The sequence below is a fragment of the Acomys russatus genome, chromosome 25, assembly GCF_903995435.1.
Source record: "Acomys russatus chromosome 25, mAcoRus1.1, whole genome shotgun sequence".
Classification (NCBI taxonomy): domain Eukaryota; kingdom Metazoa; phylum Chordata; class Mammalia; order Rodentia; family Muridae; genus Acomys; species Acomys russatus.
The window spans coordinates 25,700,471-25,727,153 of record NC_067161.1 but is presented as its reverse complement, the minus strand read 5'-3'; the positions used below and the strand labels follow the sequence as shown (position 1 = coordinate 25,727,153).

At 43.6% G+C, this 26,683-nt stretch overlaps 3 protein-coding genes across 3 annotated transcripts; 1 reads left to right on the top strand and 2 right to left on the bottom strand.

Moving 5' to 3' along the window:
• Positions 1–1,925: 1,925 nt before the first annotated feature.
• Positions 1,926–4,767, bottom strand: LOC127208651 (39S ribosomal protein L48, mitochondrial-like). Its single transcript, XM_051168133.1, has 3 exons — positions 4,630–4,767; positions 3,966–4,222; positions 1,926–2,658 (listed from the first exon to the last, which is right to left on the bottom strand). Exons 1-3 carry the CDS (start codon positions 4,765–4,767, stop codon positions 1,926–1,928), a joined length of 1,128 nt encoding a protein of 375 aa, XP_051024090.1.
• Positions 4,768–5,599: 832 nt separating this feature from the next.
• Ttc1 (tetratricopeptide repeat domain 1) lies at positions 5,600–25,805 on the top strand. The gene is made up of 7 exons (XM_051167510.1): positions 5,600–5,955; positions 11,330–11,390; positions 13,241–13,353; positions 19,280–19,316; positions 20,080–20,228; positions 20,985–21,039; positions 25,281–25,805. The coding sequence occupies exons 1-7, from the start codon at positions 5,632–5,634 to the stop codon at positions 25,412–25,414; spliced, it is 873 nt and encodes a 290-aa protein (XP_051023467.1). The 5' UTR covers positions 5,600–5,631; the 3' UTR covers positions 25,415–25,805.
• On the bottom strand, positions 18,293–18,715 carry LOC127208128 (mitochondrial import receptor subunit TOM20 homolog). Its single transcript, XM_051167512.1, has one exon. The coding sequence runs from the start codon at positions 18,713–18,715 to the stop codon at positions 18,293–18,295; it is 423 nt and encodes a 140-aa protein (XP_051023469.1).
• Positions 25,806–26,683: the final 878 nt, after the last annotated feature.

Sequence of the window (26,683 nt, the reverse complement as noted above, 5' to 3'; positions counted from 1 at the left end):
TTTTTTTTTTTTTTTTTTTTTTTTTTTGGTCAAATGACCAAGGTTGAGGGCAAATGGGGGCTGGGCAGCTGGGAGCAGGATGCCAACCTTGCCAACTTTCTGGGTAACTCCTTCCAAGTCTTCAGGTCTCCATTACACATGGCATGTTCATCCAGCCGTCACCAGCCACAAAGATCTCATTTGCAACCAGGCACTGAGCCAGTTGCCTGAAACAGAACAATTACAAGATTTTTCATGCCAAGTATACACCCACAAATATTACTGAACAGATAAGTGACTTTCAATGGCTCTTCTTGTTTTTGTAGTTAAGGTTACCCTGTGTAACCTTATGTCTTAGTCCCTTAGGAGAACATATACCCGGAAGCCAGACCGGACTTTCAACCCATACTCTGTGCTCCAGCTGTAACGGGTGGGAAGTGAGGACAGACTTTTAAATCCTCTGAGCTTAACTTCTAACATTGTAATCATGGTACCAACTTATATTATATGCTTCCACAACACATATTTCTGTTCTGGAGCTGGGGATATGGCTCAGCTAGTAGAATGCCTGCCTCTGATACACAGAGGCCTGGGTTCAATCCCTGTCACTGAATAAAACCAGGTGTGATGGTTCATGCCTGTAATCCCAGCACTGGGGAGGTTGAGACAAGATGACCGGAATTTCAAGGTCACTTAGATTTCGAGTTCAAGGCCAGCCTAAAATACAGGAGACCCAGTCTTATATAAGTGAATAAATGAATGAATAAAGTAGGTTTAAAAGCCCTATTTGAGTTCCTGCTTTGTCATGGGCACTAGGAAAATCTAGAAATCAAGAGACTGCACAGGAACTCAAGCAGACACATCCTGTCCTTGTGGACCTTGCAGTCAAATGGAAGGACTCATACTAATCGACTAAATAAATACTCAGGATTTTTCCAGGTGGTGATGGAGAGGGAGGAGATCACGTGGTGGTGTGATGTACCTAAGCGGCATGAAGGGAAGCTCTAAAGAAGGAGTGCGAGCCAGATATGGAGCAGCCGTCACCAGCGCCATGCCGAGGACATGCAGTGCACAAAGGTCAGGGTGAGGGCAAAGAAACTTGCAAATAGTAAGTGACTAAGAAGAAAACTGACACCGGCAGAGGTCAGAGACAGAGAAAGAGGCTGAACCTCGCAGGTCTGGGGACAGGGGGTCCTAGTAAGAAGCTTCAGGTTTTATTCTAGCCATAGTAGGATAGAAAACTATGTAAAATTGTAAAAATTGTGATTTGTTGTGAAGGGTTTGGTTTTGTTGGTTTGGGGTTCTGGTTTTTTTAAACATTTATTTGGTGTGGGGGAGTGTGTTGTGCAGCGCTGTGTGTGTGTGTGTGTGTGTGTGTGTGTGTGTGTGTGTGTGTGTCCACGCATGCACTGTGCATGTGTGCGCGCACATGTGCACTGTGCATGTGCATGCCAATTTAGGGAAGTTGATTGTCTTCTACAGTGTGGGTGCTGGAAGTTGAACTCAGGTTGTCAGCCTTGGCAGCAAGAGCCTTTACCCACTGAGCACTGAGTCATCTCACTGGCCCCTGTTTATGTTTTGTTTTGGTTGTTTTGAGACAGACTCCAGGTATAATCCAGGCTAGCCATGAATCCATAATCCTTCTGCCTCTATTTATATTCTTTTTCTTGAGACAAAAGTTCCATGTGTTCCAGACTGGCCTTGAACTTGCTATGTAGCCAAGGGTGATCTTAGACTGCTGAGCCTCTTTTTTTTTTTTTTTTAACATCTTATTTTATTAGTGGAGAACACCCTAGATTTTTTTCACATAGGTGGTAACTGGCAAGCACAGCATGTCACAGACGCAGGAGGCATCTCCAGTGTGAGCATTCATCCTCCTCTTTAGCTCTGATCACGCAGGAAGAGCTTCTCGGAGACCGACCATTACATGAAAGCACTTGCAGTGTTTAGTTCAACTTGGCCAACCGTTCTTCCAATTCTGGCCGAGCTTTGCACCTTCCCTTGAAGCCTTCTTCAGTGTGCTCCCTCACTGACAACCTCACTCCTTCTGGAAGGTTGCTTTGGAGTATTTCCAAGAAAATCTCTGCAAACGTAGTACTCAGACCGTTGACCTGAACCACTCGCTCACGGATGCTAAGGACTGAGTCTAGGACCTTTTTGTTGCCTTGGTCCAGTAGCCTCATCACTTCCGTGGTTTTGTTAAGCATCGTATAACTTTTTTCCACTTTGATGGAGAGGCGGTTGCAGAGGCGATGTACATACTGGCCATAACTTTCTGCCAGAGTCAAGTCATAAGCAGTCAGGTGGATATTTAAAATCCCATAGTCATAATCTGTCTCCAGATTAATGGCTCTCACTTCCACCTTTGCTTTCTTCTTTTTAGGCTCCAGCACTCTCACCAGGTGTCTGTATCGCCCAATGCCATGAGTGGGCTTTGTCTTGTAGTGTTGACTGGTTCTCAGAGTACCACCTGCAGAACAAATGGGATTCTCTCCCAAAATTCTGCATCTTGGTAGGGAAAAAGCTTGCTTCGAAACAGTATCATTCCACAAACCCAGCACTTTTAAATCATCTCCTAGGCTCAGTTCATTTCTCTTGAGGTTTCCCGGTCTCTCCTCGTGGCTCCATTCTCGACAGCTGATCCTCTTGTCTCCACCTCCCAAGTGCTGGAATTGCAGGCTTGCAATACCAAGCCCAGCTTAAAGAAATGTAGTCTATGTTAAAGCTGTGTGCCAAGGTCCTACTAGATACATAGGGTTCAACTTCTAATTTAAGCCCCGGGAAACATTATGAGGGTAAGAACACTGATACATCCAGATGATATTGTGAAGGTCAGTTGTCAGTAACAGTGGCAAATGTATCTTGGTTTGGTTTAGTTTGAGGAAAGGACCTAGGTATCCCAAATTCAAGCTCACTATGTAGCCAAAGCTGGACTTTGAATCCCCTGGTCCTCTTGCTTCTAGCTCTCAAATTCTGGGATCAAAAGTACTCTCTAAACTAAGCAAGGTGGTGCATGCCTGTAATCCCAGCACTCGGGGAGACAGGGGCAGAGGCAGAGGCAGGTGTATGTCTGTGAGTTCGAAGCCAGTCTGGTCTACAAAGTGAGTCCAAGACAGCTAAGGCTACACAGAGAAACCCTGTCTCCAAACAAAACAAAACAAAGTATTCCCTAAGATGCCCAGTAAGCATGAGCTCTTTCAGAGACTTCCTCTGTGAAGCTCAGATTCTTTAGGGGGGCATTTTATTTGTTTATCTATTTATCTTTGTAGACTGTTGTGAGCTGCCATGTGGGTGCTGGGAATTGAACTCTGGTTCTCTGGAAGTGCAGCCACTGCTCTCAACCAATCAGCCATGTTTCTAGCCCCTTGTGGAAATTCTTGACTCAACCTAAGAGGGGCTTTGTCCAGAATTGATAAGAGGATCCTTTCTCTCTGCCCACGGTCTTTTAATTTTCTTCTCTTTTGCTATCCTGTCTCAAGGATAGTGGATTGTTTCAATTATTTGCAAATCTCTGGTTTAATACAGGATAGTTGGAAGCCTGGAGATCTAGCTCACAGGTAGAAGGGCTTGCCCAGCATTTGGAATAATCCTTTTTTGTTGTTGTTGTTCTTTTGGGTTTTTTGTTTGGGTTTATTTTTTATTTTTTGCATTCTTTCTGTTCCACTATATCAGAAAATAGCCTCTAAAAAACACCGTAAGATCATGAGAAAATGATTGGGAAGAGTAAGTAATATTTAGTATTATAAAAACTGTTACTCTCCTTCCAGACCCTCTTGAAAGGCATTCTGTAAACTACTGGAGAGAAATGTTTATTTGGGGACAAGGTTTGTTTTCGGATTCTTCTGCACATTCCTTGCCCGAAGGATGCCAGAATAAAGACATTTTTAAAACAACAAGCACTTACTTTTGAAAAATTACTTTGTGCTAAATAACAGGTTTTGACGTAACTCAAGATGGCAGCTATAGCTCATAGTACTGAGCCGTACAGTGACGTCACACAGCTACTTCCGTTCCGCCTCTTCGAGTTGGCCACTACATTTCCCAGAATGCTTTGCCAACAACGATGCCATTGGTCGGCGCGGCCGGAAGTGCACCTGACGGAGAGGAAGTAGAAGGTCTTGGAGGCCGGAGCGGTGGAGAGCGGAGCTGTGAAGTTGTGAAGAGCTAGGTGGGTCTCGCGGCGTGGGGTGAGGGCTGTGGCCGGGGACAGGCGCGGGGGCGTGCGGGGAGGCGCTTTTCTAACCTTGACTCAGAGCCGGGAGGGGAGTGACACGCGCGTAGAGGCGAAGTCTGCGCATTCCTGACTCTCTGTTTTAACTTTTCTTGGATCGGGCTCGGACGAATTCGGACTTGAACGCGACACAGGGTCATTGGCGTGGTTTTGCTGCGACCAAAGGTTCTGATTCAGGTTCTAGAGCAGCGGTGCTTAAGATGCTGCACGTAAAAATCACCGAGCTCACTTTTAAAGATTAAGATAAAATACAGGTACCCTGGCTCGACTGCAGCCCAATAATGGCAGGGTGTGGACTGCAGAGTTGCGCAGCGAGAGTTGGGAACCAGCCCCCAATACCTGATTCTGACAACTCGAGGATTCCTGTGCGAACACCTGCGCAAAAGCTCCCGGTCTGGAATTAGCTACCTAGGCTATACGCCTTGGCGTTTCGGTTTTGTTGATGAGCACGATTTGGGCACAGATGCCATCTTGGGCTCCACAAGAAACTTATTCGTTTTTCGGTGGCGATGGTGGCCCAGCAGGACTTCGCTGTTTCCTGCTGATGACTTCGCCATTTATTGTGAGCAAAGATTAGAACCATTTCTTTTCCTTTCTGCTACCACTGTTTTCGCTTCTGCCTAAATTTTGCTACCCAGCAAACAGCAGGGCGTGGAAGAGTCACATTAAAATCAGTCTTTTCATTTAGGGTATAGGTTGAGGGTGTGGCTCGGTGATTAAAACGGTGGCTCAGATTCAGTCTAGATTCAGTCTTCAGCACTGGTGGGAAGTGGGGATATCGGTCTCACAATAAGACCAATACCATATTTGACCAAGAAAGGCTATCAGTTAAAATGATAATTGGCATTGAATGTGAGTTTATTATAATCTATTTTGGGATTAGAGAAGGGGCTAATACGAGGTGTAGCCCAGGCTATGTAGTCAAGGATGACCTTGAACTTTTGAACTTCCTGCCTCCATCTCCGAAATGATGAGACAGCAGTTATGGGCCACCACACTTGGTGATATCCTGTTTTTTAAAATTGCTCCCTTGACCAGGGCAGGGCCAGAGGCAGGAAGATCTCTGAGTTCCAGACCAGCCTGATCCACAGAGCAAGTTCCAGGACAGCCAGGGTGACAGAGAAACCCTGTCTTGAAAAAAATTAATTAAAAATAATATTAATATATAAATAAAAGTAATGGCTCCCAATTGAAGAAAGACAAGTTGTGTTTGGGGTTCGGATGCAGAGGTTTGTTTAGATGTGAAAGACAGGAGTTAAGACTGTGTACATACAGGGTTAACAAGCATAGCTCATAACGCAGTGTTAAATAAGTTTACAAAAAGGTCATTACAGAAATCCCGGCGACTTACCTTACCATCATTACATAAATGTTTTTCCTTTTTCTAGCCAGTTAGCCTCACCTCCCTCCCTCAACTCAGCATGGAGCAGAAGTCAGAAAACTGTAAGGTTCCAGAAGATCTGTTCAGTGGCTTGAAAGTTACAGACTCTCAGGAAGCAGAGTCTGCCAGCCCCCCGGTTTCGGATCCCAAGGATCCGCATTCCCAGAGCAAGCCACTAAAGGATGCTAACTCCCATGAGGACCACGGAGAAGAGGAGTGTTTTCATGACTGCAGCGCCTCATTTGAGGAGGAGCAGCCAGGGGCGGGTAAGGTGGAGAACAAAGCCAGTGATGATTCTAGTTCTGAACTGGATGAAGAATATCTAATTGAACTGGAAAAAAACATGCCAGAAGAAGAGAAGCAGGTAAATGGTTGTGGGTAATCTGCCCTTAAGCTACTTTTGTTGGTGGTGGTGTTGCTTTTGGGGGGATATGATCTCGCAATGTCATCTTGACTGCACTGAAACTTAATATGTAGAATGGATCTATAGCAATCCTTTTGCCTCTCCCTTCCAAATGCTGATGGCACAGGCCTGAGCTACCATGCCTGCCTAGCTTAAGACTCTTTTACACTTTTTTTTAAAGATTAGTGTCTTTATTATGTATACAGTGTTCTGCCTACATGCCAAAGCCAGAAGGGAACACCAGATCTCATTATAGATGGTTGTGAGCAACCATATGGTTGCTGGGAATTGAACTCAGGACCTTTGGAAGAGTAGCCAGTGCTCTTAACCTCTGAGCCATCTCTCCAACCCTTCTCTTTTACGCTTTTAATTCATTACTTTGTTATCTAAGTCACGGTGTGAACCACATAGCCCAGGCTGAGCTTGAACTCACAATCATCCTGCCTTCCCTTCCCTAGTGCTGTGACTATGGGCATGCACAACCAAAACCCCAGCATTTAGCCTAACAAAGAAATTGTTGGGTTTTCTCTGTGTGTTTAGAATCCTGTCTTCCACCTTAGGGATCTGTAACATGCTTATAATATATATCTACACATATACCTTTAGCTTCTTGAGGTCTTGTGGTTTTAGAGATCAAGCCCATATAAATGCTGGGCAGGTGCTCTCCTGCTAAGGTACATCTTCCTTCCGACTACTAAGGTAAGTCTCTGGAAATTCTGTAATGAACTTCTCGTAAACTTATTTAACACTGCGTTATGAGTTATGCTTGTTAATCTTGAATACCTCGGTAGCATTGTAGCTACAGAGCACAATAGGTGTCAAGGAACACATTGTGGAGGGTAATAGCTGTTTGTTGGAAATATACAATGTACCAGGCACTCAGCGAAATGTCACTTAAGTTAAAGCGTGGGTGGTAAGGACAAGACCACACACCTCATAGATGGTAAAACTGATTTCTCCAACTCAGATCTCCCAGACCCAAGTCCAAAGTGTGGTATCGCATTTAAATAGTAAAACTTAATCTTCAAACTCCTTGTCTCGGAGCTATTCTCCTGGAGCCCTCCTTTCTTACCTGACAAGGTAGTGAGATGAATTACCATAGGGTTGGAGTTTATTTGTAAAGAACTTGAATGAAGATTGTAGTTTATGCCACCAGTGAGTTACTTACTGACGTGGTTGGGATAGAGCACCAAAGGAGTAGGTTGAGATAGCACATGTGACAGATTCAGGTTCCATAAAGAATCACTAAAATGGATTTCACTTGAAGTATCTTTTAGCGAAGCTAAGAAGAGATCCAGCAACAACACACAAAACAAGGAAATTTCTTACTTTTATCTACTTTTAGAAGGGAGGAGTCTCTCATTAGAGATAATGGCCTTACTGCACGATGAGCATGCTTTGCTACTACCATGTGCTGTGAGCTTAGCAAAAGTACTAGCCAGGAAATAGGACCACAGGTCAGGTTGGCATGGGAACGGGTGTCAGGAAAATAATCCTCCTGCTGCCTCCCACACCCCCACCTCAAAGCTTCTGAGTTCAGTCACAGCTGAGGAATCAGCAAAGGGGCATGGCTAATTCCATTATTGCTGCTGCATTTGTGATCTTCCAAGAAACATCCTTAGTTTCTCTCTCCTTTCTCATGTCTCCTCTTCTTTCTTTGAGACAGTTTGCTTGTTTTGAGAGAGGAACAAATTATGGCAATCCCGCTGATTCCTGTGCTACAAGCATAAGCTTCTGTGCCCTAGTTTGTTTCCTCCTCAATCAAGGTTTTGAAATGTAGCCCAGGATTTGAACTCATCATCTTCTTGCCTCAGCCTCCTGCACACAGGAATCTTGGCATATAGCTCACATGCACTTCTCACTCTTAAATCAATTGGTTTTAGCATGAAAGTTATCTTTGTGGGGTAGAGTAGGGTAGGGGGAATTTTGATCTATCATATAGATAGCCCTGGCTGGCTTCAAACACTATGTAGTTTAAGACCAGTTTGTACTTCTAATCCTCATGCCTCTACCTTCCAGGAGCTGAGCCTCGCACTCATACCTATCTTCATCCCTTAACCTCCTGCGTATTGAAATTACAGATATAAGCTGTCATAATAACTGTGATTTTTTTTTTCTGGTCTATTTGTTTTGGGGCTTTTTATTTTGTTATTTGGATGGGGCTGTGAGATAGGGTCTCACATAGCTGAATCTGCAATTAGTCAACTCCTGACCCTCCTGCTTCCAGCTTCCAAATGCCGTGATTACAGGTAGTCTGTTAAGCAGTTTCAATTATTTGGCTTTCCTGTTTTGAATGGCTACTTGCAAATCTGTTAGATCTAATGTCTGAAGGTACTGAGAGGCAGATTTCATTTTTTGGTTTTTGGAGACAGAGTTTCTCCGTGGAGCCCCTGGCTGTCCTGGCTGTGTAAACCAGGCTGGCTTTGAATCAGAGAGACCTGCCTGCCTCTGCCTCGCCAGTGCTGGGATTAAAGGAGCATGCCACTGGTCCGCTGATACCTTGATTTCATCATTCTCTTTCCACCACCTTCCAAGTAGCTGAAATTGCAGGTTTATGCAACCAAACCCAGCAAAGCACAAGATTTTTGATTCTTGACTTTTCTCATCTATAAAAAGAGCTCCTTGCTCACCTCACATTGTCTTGGGACACAAGTGAGCTGATGGGTGGGGCAGAGGCATTAAGCAGTGAACTGCTGTATTAGTAAGGGGTGCTGACTTTTTAGTACTCTAGTGAAGAATGCAGTTTGGAGCCAGATGGAGTGGTCAGCCTAGCATGTCCTGGGACTAGTGCATGAGGATTGCTGTGAGTTAGAGGCCTGTCTGCGCCGAGGCAGAACTTAGCTGTTGGAAATTTGGTCACTCATGAAGGGCACTAGTTTCAGAGATTTCCTTGCCAACTTCTCTGATGCTTGCCAGTACAGAGCACTGTCACTATTTCCCCTAAGTTCTCTGCTCATACTGAATAAAGAACTTTCTAAGATGTCTTGGTTCCAGTTTCTATGAAAATAGAATTTAAGAGTAGATATTTCCAGTTCTCTGGAAACCATTAAACAGCATTGTGGAAGTGTGTGAGATGGCTCCTCTGCACTTGGGAAGCATCTGTTCATAGAATGACCAGGGAATGTGCCTGCAGTGCTGCAGAGCACCAGCACCATGTGTGGTGAGAGACTCCTAGTGTTCAGCCTGTCACTGACGTCTGTCCTCAGGTTTCAGGAACATCAAGGTACATGAGCTATCCTTTGAAGAAAGTGTGTTCAAGCCACAGAATAAACTCCTGTCTTTGTTCTAGGATCAAGTCGGTCTCTTGGCACAGCTGGGAGATAGTTTGGCTTTCTCCTCAGCGTGCTGTTTACATGGAGACTGTCAGTACAGTATTGATATTTGCATTAATTCTTCCTCAGCTTACATGATCAGCGGAGCAGGTGGCAGCTCTTTCCACTGTGCTGCACACTAGGTTGTTGGGTTACAACTGAGTAACTAACCTCAGAATTATATTCCAGAGCTCTTGGTAGTTCAACTCTTAGATGTGCTAATTATAAAGAATTGTTAAAATGTCTCAGGCTGACCCCAGTTGTCTATCCCCTTGTAAATGTACTCAGACTCTGATCTTTGCCCGGTGAAAACTGAATGTTAAAATTTACCATGGAATGAATGGTCTCTTATGTTTTTCCTAGCTCCCCGCAGGTGTCTCATCTCTTAGCTGCTTAATCTGAGCCTGCAGAACCACCCTTAAGAGTTTTGTCTTTGGAGAACAGATGTGAAAGGAGGCTCAGATTAGAGTTAAAACAAGGACACAAAAGTTAAAGGCTGGACAGAGGCTGACAGATTTCTGCATTAAAATGACTGCTACCTACATTTCTTCTGAGGTTTTCTTGGCTCTTTAGCATCCAGCCCTACATTCGTGTTTGCAGACTTACCTTGTATTGGCATCGTGTTGCGCGGCTACAGCCTATGTCTATCACTCCCCTTCCTAACAGGCAGGTCAGAGAGCCTGTGTGTGGCTTCTTGGATATTTCTGGCCAAGACCTAGAATCTAGAGGGGAACAAAGACAAGGGGGTAACCAGAATCTTATTTGCTGTTCTTACTGTCTTGGCTCAGGTAAGCACTTGCGTTCTCTGCTTTGGTCATCAGGAAACTTGCTTTGCACCCTGTCTCTTCAGCTTGTATTTGAAGCTTCCCATTGGGATTTGAGTTCCTGGTCTCTTTCCATAAATCTACTCCCTAGTGTTACTCACTTCGGATTGTGTTTTTCTGGTGTGCTGGTAGCCAGAGCAGTAGAGAACACCACAGTCCACCTCTCATGAACAGTATTGGAAAAATATGATCTTAGTGTTACCGGTTTCTCTTTTGTCATCACTGCCACCCATTTAGGTGTTTACTCTTAGGACAGCCCTTCTCAGATGTGGGGACTTAGGGGAAAGGGGTGTGTTTGCTTTTTAATTTTGGTGCTGGCAGTTAGATCCAGAGCTTCAAGTATGCCAGGCAAATGCTGTACTGCTGAAGTGAATTACTGTTGTACACATATGGATGTCTGTCTGCTGCACAGTAGATATCGTAAAGAGTGGTATCTGTTTACACCTGCCTTTTAGCATCCTTACCGAGATTCAAGTGCTCTGTTTGATCCAGCGCCTAACAATACATGGCCTTCTCTCTTTTTATTTTATTTTTTTTTAAGCAGGGTTACTCTCTGTAGCCCTGGCTGTCCTGGAACTTACTCTGTAGAGCAGGCTGGCTTCAGATTCAGGGATCTGCTTAGCTCTGCCTCCAGAGTGATGGTATTATAGGAGTGCCCCATTCCCACCAGGCATGGTCACTAATCTTGAGAGTACCACGTAATCAAAGGTTTCAGGATTAAACAGTGAAATGGGGGCAGGTGAGGGAGGGGGCAGCTCTATAGGTAGTGTTATTTGTTTACTTGCTTGCTTTGGGGTGGTGGGGGTTGGACAAAACACTGTACAGTTGTGGAAGGCAGGCCTCCAGATGGTTCTGCCAGTTGGCCTTGGAGCAGCCACATTGTCAGGATATCCCTTGAAGGAAGCACATACCAGATTCAGCACATTCCATCTTTTCTCTGCAGGGTAGAATTTGTTGGCATTTGTGTTTGATAAATTTGAAATCCTCTGTATAAGTTGCTTAATTATTAGAAGCTAAGAGAAGAGAGTCTCAAGTTTAAGTTTTGATTTTTGACACAAGGTCTTAGTTGTAACCCAAGCTGGCTTCAATTTCTCAGCAGTCCTCTCACCTTAATCTCCTGAATCCTGGGATTATGGAGTGAGCCACTGTGCTTCGTTCATAATACTGTGAGAAATTGTGTAATGCTTTGATCTGTTTCAGAGAAGAAGAGACGAGAGCGCAAAACTAAAGGAAGAGGGGAATGAACAGTTTAAGAGGGGAGGTAAGGTCTACACTGCACCCAACCCTGCCCTTTCACAGCCCCAGACATACGCCAGAGAGCAATTGCAGAGGGCAGTTCCCCTGAGTTGCCACACCAGGAGTTAATCCATCCCCAGTCACAGTGAGCAGGTACCATGAGACTCTTGCACCAGCATAGTTTTTCTTTTCTGTAACTTAGGTTTTAATCTAAAAGTCAGGGAGTAAGCACTTTAGCTACTGCTTTGGAAAACCCTAACCTTAACTCAACCACAGTATCCCAGTGTCCCCATTTGCTACTTTCCAGCAAGAGAAGTAATTTACTAAGTGTTTATTGTTGTTGCTGGTTGGTTAGGTTTTTTCTTTCTGGTTTTGAGATAAGATCCCACTCTCTAGGCCAGGATAGACTATGATGTTCCTGCCTCAGCCTCTGTAGATCCGAGCTCATAGATACTTGCTATCACACATGCTTTCTTTCTTTCATGTGCCTTTTTTCTGTGATTGTTGATTAGATTTTAATTCTTGTAGCAAAATATCTGAGGCAGGCTAACTTCATAAAGAAAACAAGTTCATAGTTTTGGAAGTTAAAAGTGGAAAAAGCAGCAGTGGCTGCATTGGTGAGGGTCCCATGCCAGATGGTGGGAATGTGTACAAGAGGAAGAGATAACATCTCAAATCACACAGGAGCTGAGGGAGCGCTGGGGATAAGGCTAGGCATTCTAACAGCTTACCACCCTACAAACTCCCCCCAGTACACTGCACCCGCTTCCCCTCCTAGGGCAGCACCACCACTCACCTAAGGACCTGCCAGTAGCCCCTGGTTTTTAAGATCTTGTTCAAACCCGAGCAGTGCTCTTTATTTCTTTATATTTCCTGTGTTTGCTTAAGAATGTTAGGAGTCCCTTCCAACAACACTCCCAGTGTTATGCAGTCTGTCACATGTCAAAGTGTACATGACTAAGACACGAAGAGCTCATGGCTTCCTCTAATAATTTTTTGGTTAAAGTTTTTTTCTTATGATATCCTCCCACCTTCCTTCCTTCCTCCCTTTCTCGTTCCCTCTGTTTTCCTATCTCTCTCTTTTCCTCCCTCTATTTCTAAGACAAAGTCTTGCTATATGATCTTCCATGGGCTATAACTCACTATGTAGAACAGGTTGTCCTCGAACTCTGCAGTGCTCCACCTGCCTCTATTTCCCAAATGCTAATGTTAAAGGTATGTGCCGCCACACCCAGCTGGATTACCTTTTCCTTTTGGTTTTTTGAGACAGGTCTCACCATGTAGCTTTGGCTGTCCTTGAACGCACAGCGATCCACCTGCCTCTGCCCCTTGGGTGGGATTAAAGGTGTGGGCCACCGTGCCTGGTTTAGTTTATTTTTAATACTGAAACAAATAGTTTACTTCCTCCTTCCCACTCCCAGTGCCAGAGACTGTGTTAATACTGTGCACATACTAATCAAGCTTTCCCTCACTGAGCTACACCTCAAACCTTAGAATTGTCTTCTTCACTTTGAATCATGGACCTCACCTTGTAGTCTTTCACCTGTCCGGTCCCTTAAAGCCCGATGGAAATTCTTTTCTAAATTGCTGAATCAAATGAAAGCTGAATAATTAGAACATGCTGCTACTTTGAGAATTGAGGCCTCTTGACTGACAGCATATTCAGCATTTCACCAAACACATGCCTTCCTGGTGCCATTGGAAAAAGCAGGCACTATTTCTTTACAGAGAGACGAAAGGGGAAAATGATGTTTAAAACCTAATAACCTGGGACCATCTTTTCATTAGAAACTTTGATCCTGTGCATAGGAAACTGCATTGAGATCTGACAAAATAAAATGCTAATGACTGTTCATCTTACGGTCTTATCCTCAGATTATGTAGAAGCTGAGAGTTCGTACAGTCAAGCTATTCAGATGTGCCCATCCTGTTTCCAGAAAGATCGATCTGTTCTGTTTTCAAATAGAGCTGCTGCAAGGATGAAACAGGTATGAGCCGTTGGCATTTCCCTAAGTGCATGATCCCCAGTGCTCCTAGGCCCGTGCATGACCTTCCAGTGCTTCTAGGCCCATGCATGATCTTCCAGTGCTCCTAAGCTCATGCATGATCTTCTGTAGGGCCATTTCTCTCCAAACTAGTGCAGGGCTTCAAGTTGCTATTCTTTTCCTACATGCATTCCTGTGTATTTCTCTGATGAGAAGTGTATTGAGGGGCTAGAAAAATATTAGAAAATTTTGACTAAGGCTCATATTAGTAGTTAATATTCCTCATAAAGTAGCAGGGTGAATACTTTGATGAAGGTAGGCTGACAGGTTAGTGAGGCAAGAAGCCATGTGTTGTGCTGGGATTTAATGAAACCCCAGTGAACACCAGGAGCCAATATGGATGCCAACACATAGGGTCTTTTATTCTGAGCCCACACTATTACCATCGCAGCAGATCATGTGTGAGCCCCAAATACAAGTAAGAAAGAACTTTTATACATTGTAGAGAGCGAGCAAGCAGGTAAGCGGGCTTCCAGCTTGGCAAGCATCCTGTTGGTTGCCCTTTGAGCTAATTGGTACAAGTCTGGTACCAAACCACAGACAATTAACTTCTAAGGAATAACCTTTTGGGAGATCTGGAGGAATTGTCTGGACTTTAAGTACTTTTCTGTTTTCCAGCTAATTGATTATTCTATATCTTTGTGCCAAGTGTATCTTTCGTGGGCTTTTCTAGATCCAGAGTTCAAGAGTAGGTCACCCAAATACAGAAATGGAAGTTTTTAAGCAAAATGGAGTTACTTTAGTCTATCACAAGTAGTGTACATCCCAGAATAGCTGCAGCTGCTGCTTTCAGATTTCTGGACTATAAAGATTTGGAGGCACAGGGAAACACTAGTTAAAACTCCAATCTAAAAGAAGCTTGTTATTAAGGTTTGAGTTTTTCTGTTAAAAATATGAACACTGGGTGACATAGCTGACACTTGAGATGAAGATATCTTTAAGTGCGAGATAGGTGTCAGGGAAAAGTATTTTATATTTCTACACTAGTGTGGACTTGGTATGACAGAGAAGAAGAATGGACTAAACCGAAGTGCAAGCACGTGGACTTGTCTCGGGTTTATCTGATTTTCTGTCTAGTCAACATAATTAGCATGGTTAGATTAAAATAAGGGAATTTTTTTTATTTAAGACAAAACTATGCCCTTTAACTATGGCTACTTAGACCCAAAGTGCTATGGTTAAGTTATTGTCATACCTTACAGACATTATGTTAGCCAAGACAGGGGTAGAGGTCCAAGGAAGATCAGGAGGAAGGAGCTGGAACCAAAAAGCTACAAAGTGCAAGTATCACTGGGATGTTTGCTGGGAGTAAGACAAAATATCATAGAGGGTTACGAACAGACTTCAACTGCTCAGATTGTGTTATAAAAGAGTCTCAATTACAGCTGGGTGTTTGGTGCACACCTTTAATCCCAGTACTCAGCAGGCAGAGGCAGGAGTTCCAGGCCCCACCAGCCCCTAAAAATGAAAGGCAGACAACAACAACAAAACCATAAATTGTTTTAATTACTTGAGAAGAATTTCAGGAAGGTAAGTTTGCAGGCTGGCTAGTATTGCTGACTATGTGTCCCTGGTCAAACTCCACATTTCATTTCTGAAGGCAGTGGAAGCTTTAAATGGCTTCTACTCCAGGTTTAGCTAGCTAATCCTGAAAAGAGTAGGCTTTTTAAAGGAAGCAAAGGGCTTAACGTTTCTTTAAACCACTGACTTTATAATGTTATATAGATTGCTTTACATATATAGATTTGTTTACCCTTGTGTTTTAAACCAAGGATTTTGCAATGAGTAAAATGCCCTAACTCCTCTACTGAAGAGAGCAAGCTAGTGATAAAGATGTGCTACACCTTATTACAGCGTCAAGGGAGCTGCAGGATGGCTCAGGGCATGGGAATGCTTACTGCATGAAGGCCAGCACCCACATAAGAACTCGGTGTAGCCATAAGCATGCATGTAACACAACAGCACAGGGATGCAGGGACAGTGGGATGGTCACTGGAGGAGAATGGTGACAAAACTGACCACGTTGTTCTCTGGCCTGTAGGTGCAAAGATGGGGGTCACACATAAATCATCATAATAGCTTCTGGAAAGAACATACCACCAGCCAGGATTGATGATGTACACCTGTAATCCCAGCACTCAGGCAGAGGCAGGCAGATCAATGTGAGCTCAAGGCCATCTGGTCTGCAGAGCGAGTCCAGGACAACCAAGGCTACACAGAGAAACCCTGTCTCAAAAACACAAAACAAAAGAAAAAAGAGCATACCATCACAAGTGTACATTTACACTATAAAGGTTTTTTCCTGTTTCAACACTTCCTAATCAATCATTTGGTGATGTGTCTTCAGTTTATGGAAATTGGGAGAAACAGACAGTGAAAGTTATGCTTATTTCTCTACTACAGTATTTTTTTTCTCTTTCTTTTTTTCTTTTTTTTTTTTAAGAGTCTTCCTTCTTTAGGTCTTGTCCATAATGAACAAGTTCCAGGTTCCAAGTTACAGAAAATCCATAAAAGACCAAGATAATTTGAGGGCTAACGAAATAGCTGAGCTTGTCAAGTGACTCCCTGTAAGCACAAGGGCCATCTGTATTCAGAACCAGAGAGGAAAAGTTGTGTGTTGTGCCATGTGCTTGTAACCAGGGCTGAGCAAGCAGATCCTGGGGCTCAGCAGCTGGCTGACTTAGCTTACTCGGTGAATCCCAGGCTTGAGTCAGATGCTAAATAAGAATGTGGAGGGGACCTTGATGTTCAGTGATTCTGTAAAGAAGCTAGTTCCCTGTATAGGCTCTGTTTTTTAACAATTAAACTTTATTATACAACCAACTAGCTTTACACAAGAGGGAAAAAAGGTTAAAGGGAAAAAAGAGTGAACCTTCCGGTATCTGTTTCACGGGACGGGTCCCTAGGTGTCTCTGGCCTGCACGCTGGTCTGGCCTGTTCTGCTGATCCTCCTTCCAATCCACCTGCGTGCGCTCAAGCCAGGTCTGAACCTGCTCCTGCTCTCTCCTCTCCACCTGCCTGTCTGACATGCGGAGGGCGGTCTCCTTCTCCCATTGAGGATCGATTAGAAAATCAATAGTCCAGGTCGAGTCCCCAGGTCTGCTTCCTGAATTCCAGGCCCAGGATGGCTCCACTCAGTCTATCTCAAGGTACCCATGGTGTATCCAAGGGTAAAGCCCGCCAAGACTGCTTTCACCTGTGACAAAGCTTACAGTCTTTCCCACATCCCTGCACCACTTACCTTCCAAATATCCCCCAAATAGTAAATATTGTTTCTACATGGAATTTAATTATTCCACTGTATTGATTTCTTTGATAAAACCTGATTATAGGATGTTTTTTACTTGTATTTTCATTGTTAGTTAAAATTAAGTTTATTAAAATGATACATAATGCCCGGCATGGTGACGCATGCCTTTAATCCTAGAGGCAGGTGGATCTCTGTGAGTTCAAGACCAGTCTGGTCTACAAAGTGAGTCTAGAACAAGCCAAGGCTGTTACACAGAGAAACCCTTTCTTGGGGGTGTGGGTGGGGAATACATACTGTCAGTAAGGCTGACTCAACATGGCAAACTTTTAAGTAGACATTCAGTCTTCAAATGTATCACAAATCCTAAGAAATTTCCATTATGGATTCATATTTTGTCTAGTGTACATAAGACATTTCAGAAGCAATTGTTCACACTGTAAATATACGTCAAGCTTTTCCATCCACACATTTGCAGTTTACTTCTTCTGGTCATCAGTTGTACTTTTTACATGGTACAACTATGTTAAGGTTTTTTTGTTTGTTTGTTTGTTTTGAGACAGGGTTTCTCTGTGTAGCCTTGGCCATCCTGGACTCACTTTGTAGACCAGGCTGGCCTCGAACTCACAGTGATTCGCCTGCCTCTGCCTCCCGAGTGCTGGGATTAAAGGTGTGCGCCACCACGCCCGGCTATATGTTAAGGTTTTTAATGTCCTAGTTTAGCAGTTTCAGGAAACAACCATATTTCTTTGGTCTTCTGCATTTCATTGCTTATGTGCTGTTATTATTACATGTTTGAAAGACCAAGGATCATTAAGATGCACAGTTTCAGGGACAAAGATTCCAGTAAAGCATAGCAGTAGTGTACACGAGCAGACATGCACACGTGGGACCCAGAATGGTGCAACAGCCCAAGAGCTCAGTGTGTTAAAGCAACTGAAATGATGATACCTTACAGCAAGCAGGATGGCTTGTTTATGTTTTTGTTACCAGTAGGTAAGTTAAGGTTTGTAACAGACACTGCCTGCAGATGGACCTGATGATCCCACTTTAGATGCGATAGTGTAGCAGCCAGCCACTGAAGAGGATGGTTCATTCTTCCGTGTCAGCCTTGCTTATTGACTACAAAGTTTTAACTGTTGGCCTTGTAATGCCAGCATTACATTGCTGATCTCTCCCTCTCTCTCTCCCCGCCCCCTCATATATTACATCCTAACTGCAATTTCCCCTCCTTGTCCCTCAGTGTCTCCCTGCCCTCCCCCAGATCCACCCCTACGCTGCCTCCTATCAGGAAAGAGCAGGTCTCCCAGTGATATCAACCAAACCAGGCCTATAACATCAGCACATACAGCTTAGGATGGGGTTTTTTTGGGAGGGCGGGGGTGTTTTGTTTTTTGTCTTGTTAACTCACTGTATTTATAAAGTGAAAAGCTCTATCAAAATACTTTTCACTGAAAAAAAAATAGAACAATTGATCTAATCAAAGTGCACATTCACTTTGGTAGACTTCAGAATGTAGGACAGTTCTTAACAAGTGTATTTCCCCATATTCCCCAGAACCGATCAGCTTCTCAGCTGTTAAATCATTTTACTGAAATAATATGATATTGATATCTGGCTCAGTCCATACCATCTTTAGCCAAGCTCTGAGTATTTAACAAATCTCTGACTAATGGTTGGAAGCTTGGTCAGAAACATCGGAAACGCTGGAGGTGGAAGAGTCTTCTGTAACACTTGGAGCAGCTGCTGAGGCTGTTCACACACTGCAGTTGTATTTGTCAGGTGGTCCACACCCTTCTCGTAGTCGCCTTGTGCTAGTAATTCTTCACCAAGCCATAGCTCCTCAAGGAAGAATTTCTGAACAGCTTCCGCATCTTTTAAGTCAGGTAACTTGGGAAGCTCAGCTCTCTCCTTAGCAAGCTTCTGTTTCTTTCTTCTTTCTTGAAGCCTGTTCTTGAAGTTGGGGTCACTCCGCCTTTTGCCGTCGAAGTAGATGCGGTACCTGATGAACAGGGCACCACAGAAGCCTGCGGCGATAGCACTCTTCTGACCTACCATCTTTGCCAGGCTGGGGTGTGAGGCATGTGCGAGGAGTCAGGGGGGCCAGCCAAGCAGCAGTTAGCTCTGAGTGACTGGAGCACGCCGGCCGCTGCATGCCAGCCACCTTCAGCCCTTCAGCCACTGGCCTTCTGTCCAGACAGAAAAGGCCAAGCACGAGTTGCTTTTGTTTGTTTGTTTGTTTTTGGGTTTTTCGAGACAAGGTTTCATTGTATAACCTTGGCTGTCTTGGACTTGCTTTGTAGACCAGGTTGGCCTCGAACTCACAGTGATCCGCCTGCCTCTGCCTCCCAAGTGCTGGAATTAAAAGTGTGTACCGCTATGCCCAGCAGGATTTCTCTGTGTATACCTGGCTATCCTGGAACGCACTCGATAAACTAGGCTAGCCTTGGAACCAGTGGAGCCCAGGGAGCGACCTACGTCTGCCTCCTGAGTGCTGGATTAAAGGCTTGCGGAACCCCAGCTTACCTTCATACTCAGCCCTCATGATCACGTCAGGGTAATGGGCCTGGAGATGAAGCCACGGGAATACATGTTAATGTCATCTGTCATCTTCCCTGACAGGACAAGAAGGAGGTGGCCATCAGTGACTGCAGCAAAGGTAAAATTTCTATTGACAAAAAAGATCGTTGCATCAGGTAGACAGACAGGTTTGGATGTGTGCCTTCATACTGGGGCAGCTTTGTGGAATAGCATTTCCAGGGACACTGTAGGAGTCATCTGAGGGGAAGCATGCTTTCAAGTGGATTTTCAGCTTATTTCTTATAGTAGTAAATATGTGGAAACTTTGAAGCTCCTTTGGCATCAGAACTCAAGTATGGAACAGAATTCACCTCCAGGAGCCTTCAAATACCAGCCTTTATGACTCACTGAGGATCTTAGTTGCTGAGCTCGCACTGACGGCCATTGGGGGGGGGGGGGGGGGGGAGAGAGAGAGCTTGCTTGTGTGTGTGTGTGTGTGTGTAGGTGTAGACCATGGTCTAGGGTCTATGGATAGGGTGAACATGCAGGTTTTTTCTTTTCTGAGTTTGGATCATTTCACTCATACTTTCTTGTCCCATTCATTTTCCTGAAAATTTCTTTACAGCTGATTAATATTGATTAATACTTTATATGTACCCATTTGTCTGTTTATCGAGAAGTGGTAAACACTGGTGTGCAACTATCTCTATGGTAGGATATGGAGCTTTCTAAGTATATGCCAGGAATAGAATAACTGGGTTATATATGGTAGTTCTATTTGTAATTTCTTGAAGAATTTACAAACTGAAACCCATAGTGGCTGTATTAATTTGCACCAGCAATGAATAAGGGCTCTTACACAGGTAACCCTTTCTTGAAATAACAGTTTCTTTTCTTTTCAGCAATTCAGTTAAACCCTAGCTACATCCGTGCAATACTGAGGAGAGCGGAGTTGTATGAGAAAACAGACAAACTAGATGAAGCACTGGAAGATTATAAATCAGTATTAGAAAAGGATCCATCAGTGCATCAAGCAAGAGAAGCTTGTATGGTAAAACAAATTTTAAAGTATTTTCTTAAGCCAGGTGTGGTGGTTCATGTGTTTATCTCATCCCTTGGGAGACAGAGATAGATGTATAAGTTCGAAGCCAGCCTGGTCTATATATAGCAAGTTCCAGAACAGCCAGAGCTAGAGCTATGTGACAGAGACCTGTCTTCAAAATGAAGAAAGCAACAATCCAGACCAGCTAGGGACTCACTCACTCTCTCTCTCTCTCTCTCTCTCTCTCTTTCTCTCTCTCTCTCTCTCTCACACACACACACACGCACACGCACGCACACGCACACACACACACGCGCACACACACACACACACACGCGCGCGCGCACGCACACACACACACACGGTAAGTTAGTGCTCTTATTTACCAACACTAGAGACACACTTTAAAATGCAGTCATTAATTAATATAATTAACAAACCCTAATAAAATATTCCCAGTGTCCTGGCACACACCTGTGATGCCAGGGAGTCTGAGGCAGGAAGAATGTCAATGTCACAAATACAGTCCAGCCTGGAGCAACGCATGTCTCAAAAATTTTTTTCTTTTTAAAGAATGAACTGAGAATACAGTGATAAACCAGACAAGATTCTTACTGCGTTGTAGTCATTTGCAGCATCAGTGCTTTTTTTTCCTCTATTTTTCTTTAACTTGCTCTTATTTTTACATCATATTTTTACACACTTCTCAGATTTAAATACGATTTTTTTTTTAACCAAATGCTTGTTTCTCATTTTTTTCCTCAGAGATTACCTAGGCAAATTGAAGAACGTAATGAAAGATTAAAAGAAGAGATGTTAGGTAAGTTTGTTTCCTTTGCTTTCTCTTGATCACAACAGCTAAAAGACTAGGGTTGGACCATCGTTTTTATTCGCTAGAGAATTCAGGATCTCTTAGAAGCATATGCATGAATGTGCATGTGCATTGTTGAAACTGCTGTGTGTGTGTGTGTGCGCGCGCATGCGTGCGAGCGAGCCTGTGTTCCTGTGTGCATGTCGTTGAGACTGCTTCTTTGCAGCAATATTAGGGACAAGGCCCTGCTCAGCTGTTTTTTTTAATTTTGGGAAGTGCGGTTTGGCTTAGAGAGGGGGATCAGATTTTTCAGGAACCAGATTTCTACCTTGTTCTTCACATGATGATTTCAAAAACACTTGAATTTTTCCATTGCATACTCACCTCTTAAGGTTTTGAGTTTATTTAATGTGTCATCATCACAGCCAGTAATGTTAGAGGTTTGGTTTGAAAATGGCACTGAAAGTCCTTTTAGTGCTTGAGAAGACAGAAGAAGTGTGTGCAATAAATAGTTAAAGGGAGGAGGCTGAAGAGATTACTCAGAACACCTAAGTTTACAGCCTCACAACCCATATTTTTAAAAAAGAGAAAAAGAAAATGCTCAGCAGGGTGGAATACACCTGAATGCTAGCACTGGGAAGACAGGCAGGAGGGCCCCTTGACCTCTATTGCCAGCTGCTTGTACGGAATTGGAAAGCTCCAGGTTCAATGAGAGACCATGTCTCAAGAAATAAATCAGTCAGAAATAGAGTATACCCAGTGTTGACCTCTGGTCTCTACTGCACACCTGTGTACATGCACACAGAGTCGGGCGGGGCGGAGCAGGGCGCAGCTGGGTCAGTGGATTCCGTGTTCCCATTGTTTAGTTACTTCCCGTATTTGCGATAACATTGCTTAGTTGGAATCAGTGCCTCTTGCGTTCTGTTTTTCCAAGAACCTAGGGCTTCCTAGACAAACTTTTCATTGTCTGTTTAGCTGTTCTAATATATCCCTGCTCAAAAGCTGCCACACCTTTCTTATGAATACTTTCTGAATCTTTTATGTGGATTATACGGCATGGACCTAAAAGAAAATTAATGTAAAATACATTCACCATATATGGCTTGACGTCAATAGCTAGAGATTATACACAGTCTTTCCAATAGGTAGGTGAATTAATGGACTTTTTGTACTCTGGTTTTTCAAGGCAGGGTTTCTCTATGTGGTCTTGGTTTTTCTGGACTCTCTTTGTAGACCAGGCTGACCTCGAACTCACAGATAATCTGCCTACCTCTGTCTCCTGAGTGCTGGGCTTTTTGCACCCTTAAGCTCCTTTTGCCCACAAAATTTTTACATGATCCTATGAAACATTCATTGATAACAAATCATGAACTCTAGTTAAAATAACTCTTTAAGGAGCAAGAGAGATGGCTCAGCAGTTAAGACCATCTATTGCTCTTGCAAAGAGCCAGGTTTGGTTCCCAGAACCCACATGACAGCTCACAACCATCTATAACTCGAACTTCTGAGGATCTAGTGCTTCTGAGCTCTCCAGACTACTTCATGCACATATACTCAGACACACAAATGTAAAATAAAATTAATATTCTAAAAATGATAACTTTAACATAATTTAGCATGTCTTAAATATAAGAACAAATTTTTATAGTATGAGAAATATGTTTTTACATAAGAATTAAATCTTAAGTTGAATATCTGATGCCACAGGGCATGGAACATATTCATTGTTTTCAGAGTTGCTTGGTATTTTGGTTTTATGATTATCAATTCTAAGAATGCCATCTGACAGACATGCTACAAAGTGGCAGAAGTATGTTTAGGGCTATTTGGGAAACGGGCCCATAAGCCCAAATTTGCTTTTGGAGAGTGTTTCTCAAATTTCAATACACAGACCATCATCACAAGAGTGTGGCCAAAATGCTGAGTTTCATGTACACCCAAGGCATACTAAAGTGAAATTGCAGTGAAACCCAGCAATCCACAATTTAACAATTTACGTTTAGTGACCCTTACTTGAGAATATGACTGCAAAATAAAGAGGGACAATGTGGTAGAGGCAGCTCAGATGAGGGAGGCTTGAGCCTTAGGAGCCAGAGTAGGATGTGGCCATACTACAGAAGCACCAGGGGGAAATTGGGCTCAACTGAAAGGCATCTCCTGAACAAGAGGTCAGTCACCGGATTTCATCTTGTCTTCTTTATGCTATAGCCACAGCAAAGAAAAGCATTCCTGCTTATCCTTGGAGTAAATGGTCTCACACAGTCAGGATCTTCATAGGGATGTTTACATAATGAACCACTCGGGATACCGTGGTAGAATGTTGCTTTGAGTCAGGGAAACTAAGATTAATCAGAGCTGGCTCTCTTCTCCTAAGCAGCTTTGTCAATACAAGCAGGTTTGAACTCTTCACTGACATAAAATTCCTAGTATAATAGGTTCCAGCTTACAAGGCACATGGTGGCGTGTTCAGCTTGAAGGTACCAGGTTTGCTACAGGAGGGAATAAGGAAATCTGATTGCATCAGGGAAGGGAGACAGCATTAGCATCTTGGGACAAGTATGCCAGATAGGCTGTCTCATGAGTGAGGCGGCTGCTTTAGACTCTGAACATTGACATTGGCCTAAACAGCAACAGGAAAGTGTCTGTGTATGCGTGCATGTGTGCCTGTGTGCAGTAAGCACAGTCTTCATGGAAGTTGGCTACAGACAGCAAAAAAATGACATGTTTAAACACTAGAAACTAGAGTCCACCATGTATGTTGCTGTAGTCCTTTGAATTCCCACTGGCCGAGCTGTGGCTTCCAATCATAGAGATGATTGTTCTAGAATAAATGGCCTCTTGCATAATGCCATGAAACTATAACTTCCAGAGGACCCTTAAGCTTTCCCCCTTTGGGTCCATTCTTTACTTTGCCACAAGAAGTGTCAACTTTAAAAGTGTTCTCAAGCCATCAGTGGACTCCTATGGCCTAACAGCGATAGGCCACCAGGCCTGGCTCAGGACCTGAATACAGACAGAGTGCAGCCTCCTGTCTTCTTCCCCACCCATTGGATGTATGGCCCATTGTCTTTGCCTATTCCTCCATCAAACTCTCATTTACATTGTGCACATCTTTATTTCATCTGTACTACAAAAAGAGCTGCACACATGCACATTGCACACTCTGAGTGAATCTCTCCATCAGAAGGTCTTAGGTTTTCCCTACTGTGGAGACATAACCTTGTGCTCTGCTCTGTGTCTCTACCTGTCAGATCAGGAGAGTCTTCCTGCAGCTTCAGCAGAGCCACCTGGGAACCCAAGTAGCCTCTACCTGATTTATCCCTACACACCTAGGTAGCCCTAGGTTTTAGTTTCCCCTGCATTTGGAGAAGCATGGAGTTCAAAGGGCTTCATGCAGACAAGACCTTCAGCTAGTTGGGCAAAACAAGGACCTACTTAGAAAAGTGTGGAAGCTGTCTCTAAGAGTGGATTGACTTTTCTTTAAACATGTTAAGTTTCTGTGGACCACATCTCTAGATGAAGTCCAGAAGCTTCCCCTGTGAAGACCATGCAACTTACAAGTTCTTCACTTGGTCTTTACTCTGGTAGGGACTCGGGGTGGCAAATGTTGCTGGCACAGAGCACATGAAGGAGCATAGTACTCTGAGGACTAAGCTGTCTCTTCCCAACTACCCTCACTCTTATCTCATGGAAGAAGGCCTGCAAGAAAGTTAATGCAGTTTAGAAAGCATTGAAACTTTCTATTCTCCCATCCCAGTCAAGATTTTCCAGAGCAGTCATAGTTTCATAAATGTTATCCATTACTCCATAAATCCTGAAGATCTCCTGCAAGTTCCATCTTAGCACACAAACTCCATGGGCCTCTGCCATCTTAGAGCAGCGTAAGAATCCTTATTTTGGGTATGTCTTCATTACTTAAGTAAAGCCTGAAGCTGGGGCAGGGGACCCTGAACTATACAAATGAACAAGAGCTCATCTTCCTCCGAAAAGTACCAGAAGCCTTGTAAAAGGCAGAGTGGGAAGCTGAGTGCACTTGTAGGAGGCTCAGTAAAAATTCTCCATGTTGGATTGAACTCAGTAGATGGCTACTGTCAGTTTCTTTATGAGAGCAGGTGAGTTGGGGGTTCCCTGTCCCCACAGCCAGGAAGGCCAGGCATGAAAGTCCCTGTCCTTGGGTCATTGTAGGCAGCTTAACGGGAAACTTTGCTTGTTTGTTCCAACATTCATTTGAGTTGTTTTTATATTTGCAGGTAAACTAAAAGATCTTGGCAACTTGGTTCTGCGACCTTTTGGGCTCTCCACAGAAAATTTCCAGATCAAGCAGGATTCTTCTACTGGTTCCTACTCCATCAATTTTGTTCAAAATCCAAATAATAATAGATAACAGAAATAGCATTAGTCTTAAAGGCTTCCTGGAAGGCCATGAACTGTTCACAAGGAGCAAGGCCCTTCAAGTATTTAATGTTTAAAAGCATCTTATCTAAGAGAGGCTGTGTAGTAGAGCCCAAGCCGCCTTCTTGCTCTTGTCTTATGATCAGGGTGGAATGTGCCTCCTGATGTAATGAGCATCATTACTTTCCATTTTGAGGTGGTGTCTCTGCAGCTGTTGTTCTTGTTTCTGGCTGGTTTTTGTCTTGGTGAGGAAGCCTACTTGTCAAGGCTGACCTCTTAGAGCTATACAGATGTGCTAGCCACCAAATGCCTCCCCTAACCATGCAAGCCTGTTAGTTGGTTGGTGGCCATACATGCTGGACATGGTCCCCTCCTGCTGCCCTTCTACTCATACTCACTCAGAGACTGCAGTGCAGGGGCTTCGACATTCTTGAGTTCCTCCATGTTAATAAAAGCTTTCTGTGACAGTTGGGGGCTTCATTATGAATTTTTGTTCCCATAATAGCAGCTGAAGCAGATTCTGTGACTTTTGGTCTGGTCTCAAACAAGGTCACTAATTCTGAACCCACAAAGCTATGGATTTTGCTGCTTGACTCTTATCTTAAATAAATGACCAGTATACCAGAATTCAGAAATCCTCACAAGCCATCTGGGGCAATCTTTAGCTTTATATGGTTGTGAAATTAGTGATTCTGACCAAGCATCAGTGTTAATCTCAGCTTAAAATCATATCGTTTCATAATGGTATATATGTCCCAAAACAACTCTGCAGGCTGCATGAAGGCAGAGGCTTCCTCCCCCCCCCCCCCCCCTTCTTGGTTTTTGGAGACAGAATTTCTCTGTGTAGTCTTGGCTGTCTTAGACTCACTTTGTAGACCAGGCTGGCCTCAAACTCACAAAGATCCACCTGCCTCTGTCTCCCAAGTGCTGGAATTAAAGGCATGTGCCACCACGCCTGGCTTTTTTTTTTTTTTTTTAAGATTTATTAAGCTGGGTGTGGTGGCGCACGCCTGTAATTCCAGCACTCGGGAGGCAGGGGCAGGTAGATCTCTATGTTCGAGGCCAACCTGGTCAACAAAGTGAGTCTAAGACAGCCAAGACTGTTGTTACACAAAGAAACCCTGTCTCAAAAGACCAAAAAAGATAACCATTTAGATATAATATGAATAAATTAATAAAAGAAAAAAGGTTTATTCTATTTATATGAGTACACTGTCTTCATGCACACAAGAGGGCACCAGATCCTATTACAGATGGTTGT

Coding starts and splice junctions, on each gene's coding strand:
- LOC127208651 (XM_051168133.1), bottom strand. CDS start 4,767: ATGGCGAAGTCATCAGCAGGAAACAGCGAAGTCCTGCTGGGCCACCAT. Junction 4,223..4,629: donor CAAAACCGAAACGCCAAGGC/GTATAGCCTAGG, acceptor CTCTGAGTCAAG/GTTAGAAAAGCGCCTCCCCG. Junction 2,659..3,965: donor AGTAGCTGTGTGACGTCACT/GTACGGCTCAGT, acceptor TGGTATTGCAAG/CCTGCAATTCCAGCACTTGG.
- Ttc1 (XM_051167510.1), top strand. CDS start 5,632: ATGGAGCAGAAGTCAGAAAACTGTAAGGTTCCAGAAGATCTGTTCAGT. Junction 11,391..13,240: donor TGAACAGTTTAAGAGGGGAG/GTAAGGTCTACA, acceptor TCTTATCCTCAG/ATTATGTAGAAGCTGAGAGT. Junction 19,317..20,079: donor CATCAGTGACTGCAGCAAAG/GTAAAATTTCTA, acceptor TTTTCTTTTCAG/CAATTCAGTTAAACCCTAGC.
- LOC127208128 (XM_051167512.1), bottom strand. CDS start 18,715: ATGGTAGGTCAGAAGAGTGCTATCGCCGCAGGCTTCTGTGGTGCCCTG.